Source organism: Ictalurus furcatus, chromosome 9, assembly GCF_023375685.1.
Source record: "Ictalurus furcatus strain D&B chromosome 9, Billie_1.0, whole genome shotgun sequence".
Lineage (NCBI taxonomy): Eukaryota > Metazoa > Chordata > Actinopteri > Siluriformes > Ictaluridae > Ictalurus > Ictalurus furcatus.
In genome coordinates this window covers 7,012,904-7,033,383 of record NC_071263.1, presented here as the reverse complement: position 1 = coordinate 7,033,383, position 20,480 = coordinate 7,012,904, and the positions used below count along the sequence as shown (strand labels likewise).

At 43.1% G+C, this 20,480-nt stretch overlaps 1 protein-coding gene across 1 annotated transcript in view; it reads right to left on the bottom strand.

Moving 5' to 3' along the window:
• mdga2a (MAM domain containing glycosylphosphatidylinositol anchor 2a) overlaps positions 1–20,480 on the bottom strand; it is a 192,628-nt gene that overhangs the window by 161,687 nt on the left and 10,461 nt on the right. The window contains exon 2 of the mRNA XM_053633356.1: positions 3,117–3,256. Coding sequence (XP_053489331.1) covers positions 3,117–3,256 — 140 coding nt within the window. The remainder of the gene's footprint in view (positions 1–3,116; positions 3,257–20,480) is intronic.

Below are 20,480 nucleotides of genomic sequence, written 5' to 3'. Positions count from 1 at the left end.
TACATGTATCTCGGCTACTATATAGACAGAAATTATAATAGTCTGAGACGCAGCCCACGGCTTCAAGCAGTTGTCTATTAGCACGTATAGCAAGAAAAACAATTAACTGCACTTAAAGCGTTCGTAAAAATATAAAAATAAAAACACCCAAAACTGTATACGGTACCATAACGAAGACGAACTGTATGTTGATACGTGAAATTCTTGAGGGACGTCGGACGGCGTGGCGCGGTGACGTAATGACGCGGGCTATTAATCTAATTATGTTCTATAACATGTAAAACGGGAACATGACAGGAGTATTCTATAAGCGACTCATGTAAACACTTTAATCACATTATTATCTTACTCAGATTAAGGTCAATAATTAGATTACTGCTGTCCATGTAAACGTAGTCCATGATCCGAAACACAGTGCCAACTCAATAAAGGACTTTATCATGGGGAAAAAGTGGAAGGCTTTAGATTGGCCAAATCAATCACCAGACCTTAACCCAATTGAGCATGCATTTCCCCCTTTGAAGAGGTGACTGAAGGAAGAAACCCCTAAAACAAACAACAACTGAAAGAGGCTGTGGTAAAAGCATCACAAAGTAAGAAACCAACAATTTGGTGATGTCAGTGAGTTGCAGACTTGATGCAGTTATTGCAAGCAAGGGATATGCAACCACATATTAATAGTTATTTACTTCAATTTACTTCTAGACTATCTGTTAATATACTTTTGCTCACCTAAAAATTGGGTGGTCTGATAAAAAAACATAAAACATAGAACCTTTTGTAACACATCTAGATGTAAATATCAGGAAATTAAAGCTAAAAACCTAAACTCTCGTCTCATATCCATCTTTTGATCACAAACCCAAATGTTTTTAGTGTACAGCACAAACAAAATTAATTGGCCTTGCTGTTCCAATAGATTCGGAGGAGAGATTCGGAGGAGACTGTATATCCATGTTAACACACTTTACTACCAATTTGTGACATTACACAGTTTTTTCTTTATGATTTAAAGTACTGTTACAATACAGTTTCCTTTTTAAGGTCATTCAAAATGGTCTAACACAATTAGGAAAGCGTCATCTAGCACATGGTAAAATTAGTACCATAAAAACGAGCTCAATTTTAAGACTTATCTATATCACTGGCACAAAATTAAACAATAAACATATGAGAAGGTGCACAAAATAAATTAAGCTGGGCAATGTTTTTGGAAGAGAAACTGACTCCATAAATTCAGTTCAAACATCAATTGTAAAATGATTAAAACAATATTGTACTGTATGTTAAAGTATGGTCAAATAACCAATAATATACAACAAACTTCTCCTAAAACATCCTGTTCACAGTATTCTGTCCAGTAGATGCAAGTACATACATAAGGGCTACTGAATAAGAAACATTTCTTGAATAAAAAAAATAAATAATGAACACAGTTCAGTGTTGCCAGTAAACTTCTTTGAGGAATCACAAAATGCTTTTCCAACTATACACATGATAATATCCCGAATTTGTTTTTACTTAAAAAACATATTTTTTACAGTACATTAGAGGCAATTTGATGATTACATTAAATATTTATGAAGTCTTTCATTACACTTTATAGCATTGAAGAATTTTGTTTTATCATTTTGTACTGTTAGTGATCATTATAACTCACAGAAATTAAATTGAGCATAATTACAATCACATGGTGGTATGGTAGTATGCAAATAAAGCCAATTTGCTGATACAACTTAAGTTCATGCAACAACAACAAAAAAAAAGTCATGTAAGTGGTCCTACATATAGTATAAGCAAACATATGATGCAAATAAATACTTCCGGAAATCCTGAGACCATCTGTGTACATTCCCTACAATCTTTCCAATGATATTGCTACTAAATGACATGCATGAGTATACTCTTGACAGCATGATATAAAATTATAGGATATGTTTGCAGTGTTTTCAACTGCAAGGTTTTCATTTTATTGTACTACATATTATTCATCCATTAATTAATTAATTCATCTTTAATCAGAGTCCTGTGAACACGGGCCAAAGACAGGAATACAAACTGGATGGGACATCAATCCATTGCAAGGTACCATGCACACACACAGTCACACTTACCTACACTATATGGCCAAAGGTATGTGAATATCTGACCATCACACCCATATGTGGGCCTTCCCCAAACTGTTGCCACAAAGTTGGAAGCACACAATTCTATAGGATATCATTGTATGCTATAACATTACAATTTCCCTTCACTATAACTAAGTGCCTAGCCAAACATGTTCTAGCATGACAATGGCCCTGTAAATAAATCATGACATAATCAGCATATGTAATCAGAGTGTGAGCCAAACAGTAATTTGTAGTCCAATAATCAATAGTATTAGTAAAAAATAATACAATGTCATAGGTTAACATAGCTGCTATAAGTTGGTGTCACACCACTTGCCAAAGGGTAGGGAATACATGCAGCATAATATTTACTGTAGTACTATGCAATTTGAATTTTTAAAATTGGAATATTTGGAGTGGTGTCATTTACTCCACTCCACTCCAATCTCTTCTCATTTACTGCATCTTCTCAGCAGTTGCAGCAGGTAGCATTGCCATCTCGCAGCTCGAGGGTCCCTGGTTCAATCCTGAGCTTAGGTTACTATCTGTGAAGTTTTGCATGTTCTCACCATGTTCACATAGGTTTACTCTGAGTGCTCTGGTTTCCTCCCACCTCCCAACAACATGCACACACATGGATTAACTATACTGAATTGCCACTATGTGTGAACGAATGTGTGCATGTGAGTGCATGGTGCCCTGCAATGGTGTCCCATCCGGAGTGAATTCTCTCACCTTGCACCTTGTGTCCACAGTATGGGCTCCAGATTCACCATGACCCTGACCTAGATAAAGATACTGAAGATGAATGAATGAAAAACAAAACTTTTCATTTTAATGTAATTTATTAGTAATAATGCAACAAAGTCATTTTATTGCATGATTTAGGTTTTTGAGATTTTCAATCAGATGTTCTTGTATGCAAATTTTAATGTGATTCAACAGGTGGAAGGAAACCTCTACAGATCTTTGTGGGTTAGTCATGAAGAGAAAGCTTGTGGTCACCTGTGGTCGTGGATGTCCTGAGACCAGGCAGGCCAGCTCGAGCGTCTCACCCTCCCGGATCGTATACACTCTCTCAGTGTAGCGCTCTTCCTCCACATTACATGCGTGACCAGAGTGAATGATGCGAACAGTTGGAGGAGCTGCACAAATTGCAAAGTGGTGGGGGGCAGACAGAGAGAAAAGAACAATCAAGCTTTCTATATAATTAAACCACAATCAAAAACAATAAAGTGAATGAATGCACTATTTCAATCGTTCACCTCACTGGCCATAACAAAATACAATGGACCTGCTGCATACAAGCAATTCAATCTATCCCCTAACAAACACAAACAAGTAGAACTTGACACCAACAGCATCAACATTACCTCCAGGGATTACCTCCACCACCACCACCAAGTCTTATCCTTCTTTTACTAATTTGTATGCCTCAATTACCCTTAAAATATACTTCAAACAGGAAGGAAGGTGTTGTTGAAAAACTAGATCAGACAATGCTTGACCCTGTTTGGATCATTTCTGAAATCTAATCAGGTCATCTGCTGGTTACAATGATAATTCCATATAAATCTGATAAACATTCAACTGCTCCTTCTTGAGATATCACACTAATGAGAATCTTGGACAGACAGTCACACAGATGGATAGACAGACCGATGGACACAGTGAAGGATGCATGGACATCCTGAAAACAATATAATTAAAAAATATGCACATCCAGGTATGCATATTGCACATAACAAAAGTAGTCAATTGATGAAGGCTTCTGCTACTGATCTCCCCACTAAGAAAGAGCTAAGCTTCCATACACCAGTCTCAATTGTTCTACTGATCTCCGTTTACTATGCACTCCCGTTGAATGTGCACAAAGTAAAACTCTGTTGGCTTCCATTTGGCATGGCACATTATCACATAGCTGCTGTATGGTCTCACCTTAAAGTGATTATATAATTTTCCAGGTGCATTTTAACAGCTGCAAAAACTGTGTTCTCTAACTGTGAATAAGTAACAGAATTTGAGACCAACTGAAATGGTGGCAACATAAAATATCTGGTAAAAGTATTTTTATGAAAGAAATATTAACACTACTGACAAGTTATTTGTTGCAAGTTCTCAGACTGGTAAAACAGAAGACAAAATCCAAAATTATTCATGTGTGCCAGTGTCACATTAGAGATGTAAGGCAGAGGCAAAAACTAGAAAGAGGCACAGGTCAGGCAATCAATAAACCGGATATCAGAGAATGAGCAGAACACATAAATCACAAAACAAAGTCAAAGTCAAAACCAGAAGAATCAGGCAAAATACAAAGGCTTGGTAAAGTCAAAAACACAAAGGAATTGAGCGTATACTTCACGAAGGGCAGGTGGTAGAAAGTCTCTATATAAAGATGTGTGGGTGTGTGTGTGTGTGTGTGTGTGTGTGTATGTAATTGGGATCAGGTGTGCCTGATCAGATGTCCGGTGATAGTGAACGAGGCAGTGTGTTTGCATTCTGGGAAGTGTATGGAAAACATGTTGGAAGTCTGAGGAGTGTGCTGAACTGACAGAACCCCCACCTCCCCCAACGGGCTCACTCTGGGAGCACTGCTTTTCCTGGGCCTCCCACTGGGTCAAGGACCAGGGCAGTTGGGGTGGCTAGCTTGGAACTCATGGTGCAGGCGCAAAATGTCATTCCTCTGGCCCGTACCCCTCCCATTCCATAAGATACTCCAGTTGGCCATTCCTGCATCGAGAGTTCAGGAGTGTATTGACCAGATTGGCCAGCTGGCCTTTGATGTCAAGGGGGGGAGGTGCAGTGGTGGCTGGGAGGTCAATAAGGGCCCGAGTACGACTGGTTTCAGACATGATACATGAAACAATTGGGATATGCCATAGAAGATCAAGCCTATAGGTTACCTCACTGATTTGTTTGCTGAGCCTGAAGGGTCCGATATATCTGGGGTTGAGCTTTCTGCATCTGTGAGGCTGTTGTAGGTCATGGGTGGCTAGCCATACACGGTCTCTTGGTTGGTAGTGAGGGGTGTTAACTTTGTGACGGTTGGCTGCAGTTTTGTAAGTTTGAATGACCTGCTTGAGACATTGATGTGCATCCTCTCAGACCTGCTTACTTTTCTGAAACCAATCGTCCACGGCTGGTGAATAAGTGGGGTTGGCATTCCATGGGAACAGCGGCGACTGGTATCAAAGCACACATTGGAAAGGGGTAAGCCGAGTGGCTGAGTGGCGTAAGGAATTTTGGGTATACTCAGCCCAGGGCAGAAACTGAGCCCAATCCTTAAGATGGGAAGAGCAGAACACGCACAGGAACCAGTCAATCTCCTGGTTGGCTCGTTCTACCTGGCTTTTGGCTTGGGGGTGATATCCTAACATTAAGCTCAATGTTACAACCAATTTCTCCATAAAGCTGAACCATACCCGGGATGTAAACTGTAGACCCAGGTCATTCACTGTCTTCAGAAACCCCAAAGTATCTGAACACATGATTGAAAAGAAATTCCGCTGTGGCAAAGGCTGATGGAAGGCTGGGGACTGGAATAAGGTGGAGAGACTTAGAGAAGCATTCAATGACCACCAGGATGGATGTGTTGCCCTGTGATTCTGCAGATCTGCGAGAAAGTCTATGGCTAAGAGGCATCAGGGTTGTTGGGGTATTGGCAGCAGCATGAGTTACCAACAGGCAGGGTTCCATGTACCTTGGCTTGGGCACAGGCAGTACATGATTTTACAGCTCGATGCATATCGGCAAACATGTTCGGCCACCAGAATTTGTCCTATAGCAGATGATACGTATGCTGGGTTCCAGGGTGACTAGTTGCAATGGTGGTGTGGGCCCAAGTGATGAGTCTGATTCTTTGGCGAGTAGGGACAAAGGACCTGTTAGACAGGCATGAATGAGGGATTTGTTCTCGGGGAGTGTCGGCGATGGCCCGAACCATTCAAGCAAGCCCATGACACTGGAGGAAGGGAACATGCATTCCTCTTGGTTAGTCCGGGGTTCAGTGTCATGAATGGAGGACAGAGCGTCTGCCTTAGTGATTTTGGAACTGGGACAAAAAGACAGGGTAAACTGGAAGCATACAAAAAGGAGGTGCCAGCAGGCTTGTCGGGGGTTCAGGCATTTGGTAGAGTGGAGATATTCAAGATTCTTGAGGTTGGTGTAGATGACAAATGGGTATTCTGCCCCCTTGAGCCAGTGCCAACACTCCTCCAAGGCTAACTTAACAGCCAGCAGCTCTCGGTTCCCAATGTAATAGTTCTGCTCGGCTGAAGAGAGTTTTTTGGAGATGGAGAGTTTGGGTTTGTCCCCGAACCTTTGTGAGAGGATGGCACAAACCCCCGTTTCAGATGTATCTACTTTCATATTGAAAGATTTAGATGGGTCAGAGTGCTTGAGGGTGGGAGCGGTGGTAAAAGCAGTTTTAAGCAGGATCAGGACTTGCTCTGCAGCAGAGTTCCATATCAGGCATTTAGGATTCCCTCATAACATGCACATGATAGGATGAGCAATTGAACTGAAACCCAGGATGAAGCATCTGTAGAAGTTTGTGGAGAAATCATTGCAGGTCCTTAACAGTTTGGGGAGTGGGCCAGTCTATAACTGCCGCTACCTTGGATGGGTTCATGGACACTCCACTGGGGCTGATGATGTAACCCAGGAACGAAATTGTATGCTGGTAGAACTCACATTTGTCTCCTAACCCTAACCGTGTGCATAGACTGATGGGGAAAAAGCAAATTTTATCAATTTTAAAGGAAATCTATAACACAATAAAATGTGAAAAAACTCAAGAGGTCTGAATTCTTTCTGGACATATTGTACTTAAGATAGCAGATCACAAACAAAACTTGAATTCTCAAATCTGACTGGTCAGAAGGTCAGAATTTAGAATAATTGTTTATATTAATTTGCTTGTTCTAGTGCATTATCATTTAGTAACAACTCATTCACAGGAGCCTGTATGTTCTATATATTGCTCCATATAATTTAACACTAACAGTAAATGGATTTTGTATGAATAGGTGTGTGAATGTGTGTGATTGTGGCCTGCAATGAACTGGCACCCGGTCCAGGGTGTCCCCCGCCTTGTGTCCCATGCCCCCAGGGATAGGCTCCAGGTTCCCCGCGACCCAGTAAGGAAAAGCGGTACAGAAAATGGATGGATGGATGGATGGAATAAATGGATTTTAAAATGTGTTATTTAACAAATAAAATTGTATAAATATCGATACATTCAAGCATTCTGCAAGGAAATTTTACGCTAATTTTACATTTATGGTCGGAGTCTCCAGTGTCAGTGCTTTGTAACTGTCTATATGTTTTCTGTGAGTTTGTGTTTTGCAGTAACATGACAAGCTGCATTTTTATTCTTATTAACTTCAGGATAGAGGAAAAAGAGAGGCTGGTGAGGGAATGACTGTTCATAACTACATAACATAAATCACACCAGGAACTAACCTATTTCAGCCTTTCATCCTATAACATCACACTTAGCAACTTCAGTTAACAATATTTTCCTTTTTCTTGAAGCAGCATTAAATGTACAAATAATGTAAAAGATTTACAAATACAGTGGTGCTTGAAAGTTTGTGAACCCTTTAGAATTTTCTGGATAAATATGACCTAAAACATCAGAAGTTCTCAGAGTAAAATTTTTTTTTTAATCACATTAAAGTAGATCGTAATCCCAAAACAGTCCCCTCCGAAAGAACTGGAACAGCAAGACTTTTTTTTGGTTAAACACTCTCAGTTTAAAATCAAAAGATGAATATGAGACAATATATCAGAATTTCAGCTTTCATTTCCTTTTATTTACATCTAGGTGTGTTTGTCTACATTGTCTGGCTGCATGAAGTTCCTCCCAGTTAGATTGGATGCATTTCTCTTTAAAATGGCAGACAGAATGTTTCTGTAGACTTCTGAATTTATTCTGCTGCTACCATCATGAGTTACATCACCAAAAATGACTGATGAGCTTGTATGTTTTGGATCATGAGCATCCTTTTGGTAGATGTTGATCTTGGTTCCAGAACTTTTGTGGCTCTTTGTAAATCTCTCTTTGCGAATTTCAAAATTGGCCTTTCAATTCTCACTGCTGATGAGTGGTTTGCATCTGGTTGTATGGCGTATATATTTCTGCTCTCAAAGCCTTCTTCAAACAGTTTCTGCCATCAACTGCTGATGTTTTCTTGGCCCACATGTTCGATGTCTGATTGTTAGTAAACCTTTGTTTTTTTTTCAGAACATTCCAAATTGTTGAACTGGCTATGCCCAACACTTATGAAATGGTTCTGATTTTCCCTCTTTTCTCTGCTTCAAAATGGCTTGCTTTTCTCCATAGACAGCTCTCTAGTCTTCATGTTCAGTTATCGTTATTGTCTTCACAGGCAAAACCCATGGCTCAAACCAAGAACATACATTCAGAGCTATTAAATGTTTAAACAATCAATTTAACAGGGCACACCTGGGCAACAAGAAACATCTGTCAGTGACATGTTCCAATATTTTTGATGGCTTGAAAAATGGGTCGGTTAAAACAAATTATGCCATGTTCTAAGTTGTTTAACACATCTAGGAAATGAAAGCTGAATTTCTGATCTGTTGTCTCATATTCATGTTTTGATCTCAAACCCAAATGTCTTCAATGTATAACAAAAACAATTGGCTTTGCCATTCCAGTACTCTTGGAGGAGACTGTATGTTAACAAGTACAGTAAAGTATAAGGATTTATGTCAATAGGTAAAAAAACACAACACTAAAGGGGCACACCGGTACAATAGTATCTAATATGTTATGATGCTAAATAGTATTCTGTCACGCAGTCCTGGACTTCACTGCCTCTCCGTCTTAGTAGCCTTTATTATTTTATTCCATTTCAGTACAGAGCTCAGGAGGATTGTAGACACACTGTAAAAAAAATAATAAATAAATAAGCCTGTGTAAGTGATATTATAATACTATTAAATAGCAATAGTAAAAATCTGTAAATGGAAAAATGTGAAAATTCAATTTTATAAAATCAAAACACTAAATAGTAATACAAACCATTAATTTTATTTTATCTTCAATTTTACATTAAATCCAAGGATTTTTGATGCATTAATACATGTCACGATCTTGCCGGCAGATGGCGCTGCAGCAACGACGAGCACAAGCAGCTGAAGACCGCGTGCACATTCTTGAAGTGCGCATGGATGATAAGACTTTGTTTACAATGGACATGTGCACTTGTTTTGGTTCCTGTTCTGTCCCCGCCCGGTTCAGTTATTGGCAGAGGGTGTGTTTTGAAGGGTTACCAGCTGTCAGCAATTAAGGTAATTGTGACCGGTTATTTAAACCCCTCGCGTTGCTGCGCACGACGGGCAGTATTAGAGTAGCAACTAATAGAGGAAAGACGGAATGTATAATGGTGCCAGGCGGTAATGTATAATGGTGCCAGGCGGTAATGTATAATGGTGCCAGGCGGTAATGTATAATGGTGCCAGGCGGTAATGTGTCCATGCTCTGTCTAGTTTCCTGTTCCTAGTTCCAAGATCTAGTTAAATGAGTGTTCATGCCGTAGTTAAATGAGTGTTCATGCCGTAGTTAAAGGAGTGTTCATGTCATAGTTAAAGGAGTGTTCATGCCAGAGTTAAAGGTGTGTTTATGCCTTAGTTAAATGAGTGTTTCATGCCTGAGTTAAACGAGTGTTTAATGCCTGAGTTAAACGAGTGTTTCATGTCATAGTTGTGTTCTAAGTTTAGTGCCTCATGTCTCATTTCTAGTTAAAGGATAAATGTTTAAGTTTCATGTTCTTTGCTTCATTTCAGGTTTTCTGTTTAGACCTTGTTTCCTGCCTCCTCCTACATAGACTTAAGTGTAAATAAAGTCGTTATTCCTGTGCTTACTCCCTGTTTGAGTCCTGTTTCGTAACAGAATACCGCCCCTGACCATGGAAGTAGCAGGAGGGCACCTTATTGGGAGATGCTCGGATTACTGGCCGAGTTTCCAGTCCATGCAGTTCACCGCCAAGGTTCACCGCCAGTTCACCGCCAAGGTTCACCGCCAAACTCTCACCAGCGACAGCAGGATTGGGGAGCTACCCTCTGGAATTCCTCTGCAGCTGCCAGGTTTATTTCTGCAGCCTGGCATATCCCAAGCCTACTAAGAGCCAGTGGATCGGGTTCTTGGTGTCCCAGTTTTGCGGCCCAGCCAGGGACTGGGCGTAGGAACTGGTGAGTACTGGGTCCCCCGTTCTCCATGATGTCACCCAGTTCGCAGAACTTTTTGTTGAGGAGTTCTACCGGCCACGACATCTTCGTGGTCTGGATCTACTGGGGTGGCGGGTCAATGGAAAGCCCCAGCCTGACCCACCCTTCCACCTTTTCTACAAGTGGGTGGACATGCTAGACTCTGCAGCTTCCAAGTTGGTGAACACGCTCGAATCCGCAGCTTCGCTTCAGATTCCAGTTGACGTGGTGGAGAGGACATTGAGATATATGTCTAAGGGCTTCAGGAGGGAGACTCAGCTACAATGCCCTACCTGCAAGAAACTGGGTCTCCAGGAAGCGTTCTACTGCACAAAGGAATGCTTCAAGAGCTGCTGGCGGGAGCATAAACGACTACACCGGAAAGCCCGTGCAGAGATCCAGCCCGAGGTCAACATGGCAAACTCGGAGCTCCCGCCTGTGGTCAACCAGGTGACCTCAGAAATCCAGCTTGAGACCTACGGGGAGGTCTCAGTGCCGGAGCTCCAGCCTGAGGTCAACCTGGAGACCTCTGGGCCCCAGCCTGAGGTCAACCTGGTGACCTCAGAGCTCCAGCTTGAGACCTACGGGGAGGTCTCAGCTACGGAGCTCCAGCCTGAGGTTAACCTGGCGACTTCTGGGCCCCAGCCTGAGGTCAACCTGGCGACCTCTGGGCCCCAGCCCGAGGTCAACTTGACGACCTCAGAGCTCCGGATAGAGGCCTGCAGGGAGGTCTCAACCAGCGAGGAAGCTGTCCCGCTGTCCTGTCCTGCAGAGGGCGTCTCTCCGAGTTCCAGCCCCGCAGAGGGCATCTCTCCGAGCTCCAGCCCCGCTGAGGGCGTCGCTCCGAGCTCCAGCCCCACTGAGGGCGTCGCCCAGCGTTCCAGTCCCACTGAGGACGTCGCCCCAAGCTCCAGCCCCGCTGGGGGCGGTGTTCCACCTGTCTGGTGCCCAGCGGAGGCCGCCCTGTTTCCTGATACATCAAAGGACAGATTACACCGGGGCCCAGGACCGCTGCTGGAGGGGGTGCTCTTTGGCGTTACAGTGTAAATTTGCTGTCCCCTCAAAATAACTCAACACACAGCCATTAATGTCTAAACCGCTGGCAACAAAAGTGAGTACACCCCTAAGTGAAAATGTCCAAATTGGGCCCAAAGTTGTGTGGCCACCATTATTTTCCAGCACTGCCTTAACCCCCTTGGGCATGGAGTTTCCCAGAGCTTCACAGGTTGCCACTGGAGTCCTCTTCCACTCCTCCATGACGACATCACAGAGCTGGTGCATGTTAGAGACCTTGTGCTCCTCCACCTTCCATTTGAGGATGCCCCACAGATGCTCAATAGGGTTTAGTCCCTTCACCTTCACCCCCAGCTTCTTTAGCAAGGCAGTGATCGTCTTGGAGGTGTGTTTGGGGTCGTTATCATGCTGGAATACTGCTCTGTGGCCAAGTCTCTGAAGGGAGGGGATCATGCTCTGCTTCAGTATGTCATAGTACATGTTGGCATTCATGGTTCCCTCAATGAACTGTAGCTCCCCAGCGCCAGCAGCACTCATGCAGCCCCAGACCATGACACCCCCACCACCATGCTTGACTGTAGGCAAGACACACTTGTCTTTGTACTCCTCACCTGGTTGCCGCCACACACGCTTGACAGGATCTGAACCAAATAAGTTTATCTTGGTCTCATCAGACCACAGGACATGGTTCCAGTAATCCATTTCCTTAGTCTGCTTGTCTTCAGCAAAATGTTTGTGGGCTTTCTTGTGCATCATCTTTAGAAGCGGCTTCCTTCTGGGACAACAGCCATGCAGACCAATTTGATGCAGTGTGCGACGTATGGTCTGAGCACTGACAGGCTGACTCCCCACCCCTTCAACCTCTGCAGCAATGCTGGCAGCACTCATATGTCTATTTCCCAAAGACAACCTCTGGATATGACGCCGAGCAAGTGCACTCAAGTTCTTTGGTCGACCATGGAGAGGACTGTTCTGAGTGTAACCTGTCCTGTTAAACCGCTGTATGGTCTTGGCCATCATGCTGCAGCTCAGTGTCAGGGTCTTGGCAATGTTCTTATAGCCTAGGCCATCTTTATATAGAGCAACAATTCTTTTTTTCAGATCCTCAGAGAGTTCTTTGCCATGAGGTGCCATGTTGAACTTCCAGTGACCAGTATGAGGGAGTGTGAGAGCGATGACACCAAATTTAACACACCTGCTCCCCATTCACACCTGAGACCTTGTAATACTAACAAGTCACATGACACCGGGGAGGGAAAATAGCTAATTGGGCCCAATTTGGACATTTTCACTTAGGGGTGTATTCACTTTTGTTGCCAGTGGTTTAGACATTAATGGCTGTGTGTTGAGTTATTTTGAGAGGACAGCAAATTTACACTGTTACCCAAGCTGTACACTCACTACTTTACATTGTAGCCAAGTGTCATTTCTTCAGTGTTGTCACATGAAAAGATATAATAAATATTTACAAAAATGTGAGGGGTGTACTCACTTTTGTGAGACACTGTATATAACTCTGTGCTGCAACTCTGCAGCTCATGCTGAATGGAGCAGACGCTTTCAGTTTATAGCATCCGTTAAACAGTCTCCAACTGAACTAAATGGTTTTTACTTATATAAGCACGCAAAACGACAGTGGGGGTGGTGCCGTGGGGGGCAAAGGTAAACGGTGTATGGACGAACAGAACACCGACTATCGCAGCAAGCCTAACTCTTTGTAAACATATGATGCCTTTTTTTTGCAATTATCTGTCTCATATTAGCTCACCTTTTTTCATTCATATTGATAAGGAAGCTGCTCCTTTCACTACCTCCTTCTTCAGTTTTTCTTTAATTTTCTGCTGTCTCTGTCTGTTTGGCATTGTGCCTTTTCTGACTATATAACATACGTATAATATAACAAGGTTACTTGCATGTCTGGAAATTTAATGAACTTCAATAGCTAGTATTTACCAACACATTCCCTCTCAATCAATTTGAAAACTACCGATGATAAGCATATAAAATGCTACTAATATTACAAAAAGGTTAGCAGAACAGCTAGTGGTTTCAGCATACCTGTCTGCAATGAATCAGGACACATTGTGATTGCGTCATGACAAGACTCTAGCCGGATAAATAAATAGGAAAATTCTCAGCCTTTCTTGTGATTAATTTGTTACTGTTTTGTGCGCTCGCTCTCATGTTAATTTGAGAATTCAAATGCTTTTTGCATAATATAAATGTTTATTAACTTTTAAATAATTTAGAAAAAGGGCAGGGGCACGAGCCCCCAGAGTTCCCTGCAGTCAAGACGCGAAAAATGGACGCACACAAGAACACTCGTATGGAGTAGGAGAAGCCACACTAAAGGACTGTGCCTCAAATCTTCTGACACTACCAGAATTTAATCGGAGGAAATATTTGATCGCAACGGCCATTAATTGGCTGTCGGGGGAACATAGGGCTGCACAATTAATTGCATATTGATCTCAATTACGATTTTGACTGCCCACCATTACATGAACAAATATGTGATATTGCCTTTTAAAGTTCGTCCTCCACTCATAGAAAACCATATCAAGTCAGGCACTCTCTAAACTTACAGCAAGTCAACATAGAGTGGTACAGGGATGACATCATTTTTTATGTCAAAACCTGGAAACGAGTTAGCATTTTAGCGATCCAGCGCTTGCGCGAGGGGAAATCATGACACTAACAAGTTGCTAAATGGGACTACAGATGTTGTCGGGGACATGAAACATCATCACACTGAACAGGAAAAAACTTTGCAGATAAACTGGTTCAGGTATGCTGTGCACAATTCCCCAAAAAACGTGGATGAAGATTCATCCACAGAGTAAATCCATATTATGGAAAAAGTTTTTAAATCAAGTTTGGAAAAGTTGTCGAGCGACCGCAGTGTAGTTTGTTTATAGCATACAGTTAGCTGTTTATTTCTGGCGATTGTATTTAGGCTTCAAACTTCATAAAAGTTGTGTTAATTTGTGAAAATTATCTTGATGGACAAAGCGTGTTAGTGTTGTAAACTTTTGTTGATCACAGAGCTTATTTTTGCAATAATCCAAAAGCCTATGGGATATGGGATATTCGAAATGATGTCATCCCTGCACCACTCTATTGGGTGATTTGGCTGAAAAGGCAACAACTTTGTTATTGTTATTGCTTTTCTGCATAGGCCTGAATTGTTTTCAATCGGTTGCATACTGTTATATTGGCTTGAATATTTTCATTTGGTTGATGGCATTTTTATTTTTAAACATCCTATATTTTGGGTACAATTTTATTTATATTTTGCTTCTACGAGATGATGCACTTTAAGCATCAGTCTAATTTGATGCAAAGATTTGTACATTAGCAGGAATGTAGCACAACATGGAGGTGAAAGCAGTGGTCTGTTTACACAAATGTGAATGTGCAATAAAAATATATTGTCCCTAAAATCAATGAATAATCGTGATAAATGATCGTGATCTCAATATTAATCAAAATAATCGTGATTATCATTTTGGTCATCATCGTGCAGCCTTGGGGGAACATTCAATTCAATTCAATTCAATTTTATTTGTATAGCGCTTTTTACAATGGACATTGTCTCAAAGCAGCTTTACAGAACCATATAAACACGGGATACAGATTTTAAATGTGTGAATTTATCCCAATTGAGCAAGCTGGTGGCGACGGTGGCAAGGAAAAACTCCCTAAGATGTTAAGAGGAATAAACCTTGAGAGGAACCAGACTCAGAAGGGAACCCATCCTCATCTGGGAAACAACGGATAGTGTAAAAGTAAAGTTCATTATGGTTTAATATGAAGTCTGTTTGTATACTGTTCAAAGGAGACCTGAGTGCAAAACTGCATGTTGTAAATTGCAGTTCCAGGGCCTTAGAAGCAACCGTAGTCCCAGCAACCACAATGAGAATGTCCATGTGGAATTAGAGTTGATGAGAGCTCCATCCAGAGGTAGGGCATCCAAACGGATCAGGCAGGTCTGGAGAGCAGAAAGGATTAGGATCACTGCCATCTCCATAAAATCATGTGTGGCTCGACAGAAGGAGAGAGGAAGAGATTGTTTAGTAAGACTGTGCTTTGCGTAACAGAAACTCTACTTATGGGAGGCTTGAGTAAACAAATACGTTTTAAGCCTAGACTTAAACACTGAGACTGTGTCCCGAACACTAATTGGAAGGCTATTCCATAACTGTGGGGTTTTGTAAGAGAAAGCTCTTCCCCCTGCTGTAGCCTTCGCTATTCGAGGTACCATCAAATAGCCTGCACCTTTTGATGTAAGTAGGTGTGGCGGATCATAGAAAACCAAAAGTTCGCTTAGATACTTTGGCTCGAGTTTAGTGCTTTATAAGTCAATAACAGTATTTTATAATTAATGCATGATTTCACTGGGAGCCAATGTAGTGTGGATAAGATCGGGGTGATGTGGTTGTATCTTCTGGTTCTAGTAAGGACTCTAGCAGCTGCATTCTGAACTAATTGGAGTTTGTTTATGTTCCTACTGGAACAACCAGACAGTAAGGCATTACAATAATCTAGTCTAGAGGTGACGAAAACATGAATTAATATTTCTGCATCATGTAGTGACAATATATTTCTTATCTTAACAATATTTCTGAGATGAAAGAAGGCTATCCTAGTAATATTATCTACATGAGCATCAAATGATAGACTGGAGTCAATAATCACTCCAAGGTCTTTTACTGCTGCACATGACGAAACGGAAAGTCCATCCAGAGTTACTATGTAATCAGAAAGCTTACTTGTGGTCCTAGTACAAGTACTTCTGTCTTGTCAGAATTAACTAAGAGGAAGTTAATAAGCCTCCAACGTCTAATGTCTTTTACACATTCCTCAACTTTATTAATCTGCTGTCTGTCATCTGGCTTTGCTGAAACATACAAGTTCAAGTTCAAGTGGTTTTATTGTCATTTCAACCATATACAGTTGGTACAGTACACAGTGAAACGAAACTACGTTCCTCTAGGACCATGGTACTACATAAAACAACACACTAACCACATGAGACAACACAGAACTAAAGAAGATCTACAACCATTCTACATAAAGTGCACATGCAGACATGTGTTATAAGCACAGGACAGTACAGTAACTACTAAAACAGGACAATAGGTACAGTAAGTGACAGTGTAGTGCCGAACAGTACACAGTTTTAGTGTGGAAGTGTCTGATGTAACAGGTTGTGCAAAAGATAGGTGCCAAGGAGTAACAATATAATTTAAATATGGTATAAATGTAAACATAACATGCTATGACTTAGTATTCAGCAGATTAGCTTATACCAAACACAGACAGAGCAGTTTTGTGGTAGCAGCCAGGTAAAGTGTATATAAAGTGTATATACTGACAATAAATTAGATACTATATTTTTTATAATACAGTAGCAGCAAAAAATGCAACAGTGTCAATGCAGGAATGTGCAAATATTTCAATGAGAGTGGGATGGTGTTCAGTTCAGAGTGTGTGTGTGTGTGTCTGTATGTGTATGTGTGTGTATGAATAGATCTATGAAAGGGTGTATGAATCACTGCGCCCGGGGGCCATCTTCAGTCGTCTTGACTCGGTCTTGCCACTGGATCATGGTGGTCACCGGGAAGTAAGAGTGAGGCCGATGCTGCGCAAGTCTTCCTCACTATAATCCAATTCATGCGCAAGTCGAGTTCCAGTTTGTGTTCTCCTTAATGGAGGCAGAAATGGAAACTTCGGTCTTCTTCGAAATCGACGGACGAACTCCTGTGTGTGTGTGTATATCAGTCCAGTCTCTGAGTACTGAGGAGTCTGATGGCTTGGGGGAAGAAGCTGTTACTCAGTCTGGTTGTGAGGGCCCAAATGCTTCGGTACCTTTTTCCAGATGGCAGGAGGGTGAAGAGTGTGTGTGAGGGGTGTGTGGGGTCAGCCACAATGCTGGTGGCTTTGCGGATGCAGCGTGTGGTGTAAATGTCTGTGATGGGGGAGAGAGATCCCAATGATCTTCTCAGCTGTCTTCACTATCCGCTGCAGGATCTTGCGATCCTGTGAGGTGCAATTTCCGAGCCAGACAGTGATGCAGCTGCTTAGGATGCTCTCAATAGTTCCTCTGTAGAATGTGGTGAGGATGGGAGGTGGGAGATGGGCTTTCTTCAGCCTTTGCAGAAAGTAGAGACGATGCTGGGCCTTCTTGGCTATGGAGCTGGTGTTGAGGGACCAGGTGAGGTTCTCTGTCAGGTGAACACCAAGAAATTTGATGCTCTTGATGATATCCATGGAGGAGCCGTCAATGTTCAGCGGAGAATGGTCACTCCGTGCTCTCCTGAAATCAACAACCATCTATTTTGTTTTGTCCATATTCAGAGACAGGTTGTTGGCTCTGCACCAGTCCGTTAGCTGCTGCACCTCCTCTCTGTGTGCTGACTCGTCGTTCTTGCTGATGAGACCCACCACAGTCGTGTCATCGGCGAACTTGATGATGTGGTTGGAGCCATGCATTGCTGCACAGTCATGAATGAGCAGAGTGAACAGCAGTGGACTGAGCATACAGCCCAGGGGGCGCCAGTGCTCAGCTTGGTGGTGCTGGAGATGTTGTTCCCAATCCGGACTGATTGACGTCTCCCATTCAAGAAGTCCAGGATCCAGTTGGAGGGGGAGGTGTACAGGCCCAGTAGGTTCAGCTTTCCAATCAGGTGCTGAGGAATGATTGTGTTGAATGCTAAACTGAAGTCTATGAACGATATTCGAACATAGGTGTCCTTCTTGTCCAGGTGGATGAGGGCCAGATGTAGGGTGGTGGCCATGGCATCATCTCTTGAGCAGTTGGTGCGATATGCAAATTGCAGCGGGTCCAGTGAGGTGGGCAGCAGGGTCTTGATGTGCCTCATGACGAGCCTCTGGAAGCACTTCATGATGATGGATGTGAGTGCAACGGGATGGTAGTCAATGAGGCAGGACACTGGAGACTTCTTCGGCACGGGGACAATGGTGGTAGCCTTGAAGCACATTGGAACGATGGCGCTGCTCAGGGAGATGTTGAAGATGTCAGTGAAAACATCTGCTAGCTGATCTGCACATCCTCTGAACACTCTGCCAGGAATGTTGTCTGGTCCAGCAGCCTTCTGTGGGTTGACTCTGCGTAGAGTTTTCCTCACATCAGCCATGGTTAGACACATCACCTGGTTGTTGGGAGGAGGGGTTGTCTTCCTCGCTGCCACATCATTCTGTGCCTCGAACCGAGCGTGGCAGCACATCTGGAAGGGAGGCATCACTGTCACAGGCGGGTGATGTTGTCCTGTAGTTGCTGATGGCCTGATTGCCCTGCCACATGCGCCGTGTGTCGCCGCTATCTGTGAAGTGACTGTGGATTTTCTGGTCGTGTGCGCTTTGCCTCTCCGATGGCCCGGGACAGCTTGGCCCACACTGTTCTTAGGGCCACCTTGTCACCTGTCCTGAAGGCAGAGTCTCGGGTCCTCAGTAGTGCTCGCACGTCCGCAGTCATCCACAGCTTCTGGTTGGAGCATGTCGTGATGGTCTTGGAGACGGTGACATCATCAATGCACTTGCTGATGTAGCTGGTCACTGACGCCGTGTATTCCTCCAAGTTGGTGGAATTGCTGTCAGTTGCAGCCTCCCTGAACATGTCCCAGTCAGTGTGCTCAAATCAGTCCTGAAGAGCAGAGATGGCTCCTGCTGGCCAGGTTTTCACCTGACTCAAAACCGGTTTGGAGCATCTAACGAGTGGTCTGGAATTAGTATAACAGAGATGTGGTCTGAGTAGCCGAGGTGGGGGCGGGGCTCTGCCCCGTACGCGCCGGGGATGTTTGTGTAAACAAGATCCAGCGTGTTCGCCCCTCTCGTTGCAAAGTCAACATGTTGGTGAAATGTAGGGAGCACCGACTTGAGATTCGCATGGTTGAAATCTCCGGCAATAATAAACAGTCCATCGGGGTGTGTGTTCTGTAGTTCACTAATAGCCCAATACAGTTCACAGAGTGCCTCCTTAACATTAGCGCTGGGGGGAATGCATATGGTGAATTCCCGCGGTAAATAAAATGGTCTGCATCTAACAGTCACAAACTCCACCAGCGATGAGCAGTAACTATAAACTAGCACCGAGTTCTTGCAGCATTCCATGTTGATGTAAACACACAAGCCACCACCGCGAGCCTTACAGCACAGAGCTGCATTTCTGTCGGCACAAAACAAGGCAAGCCCGTCTAGCTGAATGGCGACGTCCGGAACTCGGTCGCTGAGCCACGTCTCAGTGAAAACAAAGACGCAGCAGTCTCTAAACTCACGCCGCGTTGCCTGCTGGAATCGGATGTAATCCAGTTTATTGTCCAGGGAGCACACGTTGGAGAGCAGGATGGATGGGAAAGCTGTCCGGTTTGCTTTTAGCCTAGCATGGACACTATTCCCGCGCTTCCGCTTCCTCACACAGTGCTTTCGACGTCCCCTCCCCCGGACATGGCATCAGGTGACGCCGAGGACTGGAGGCCTGGTCTCCGCAACAAGCTAAGATCGCGTAGCGTCTCCAGCCGGTCATCATGCAGGTTGGCTGTTGCATGATTTCTGTATTTTAGCAGTGTCTGGCAATGGTAAACATGAACACCGGTTTCTCTGATGTCCATGTGCTGTAAAAAGATGGGCTACAAGACAAAAATAGCAAAAATAGCACCACTTGGATCTGGAGAGGCCGCTGCATGCTACTGCTGCGCTGCCATCTTGGTATTTCATTCAGCTGTGTATCATCAGCATAAGAGTGGAAGCTAATTCCATGTTAACGAATAATTTGACCTAGAGGTAGCATATATAAAGTAAAAAACATGTCAAACTAGCGATCAAAGACTACAGATTTTGGCCTAGGATTATAGGAATCTATTAGGATTCTCAAAATTTGTCTCAGACGACCAAATCATGGCCAAAATCATACAGTGTGAACACGGCTTTAGGAAAGCTAGGATTCTTGTTATTCGATTGATATAAACCGTTTCAAGATACAATCACAACAGCAGCTACAATCAACATCTCTGTCTGACCACCAACATACAAACAAACACTAACCACTGAGGCAACTAATCAAACTTTACCTAGCACGTTAGCAGAGGTCTACAACTGAGA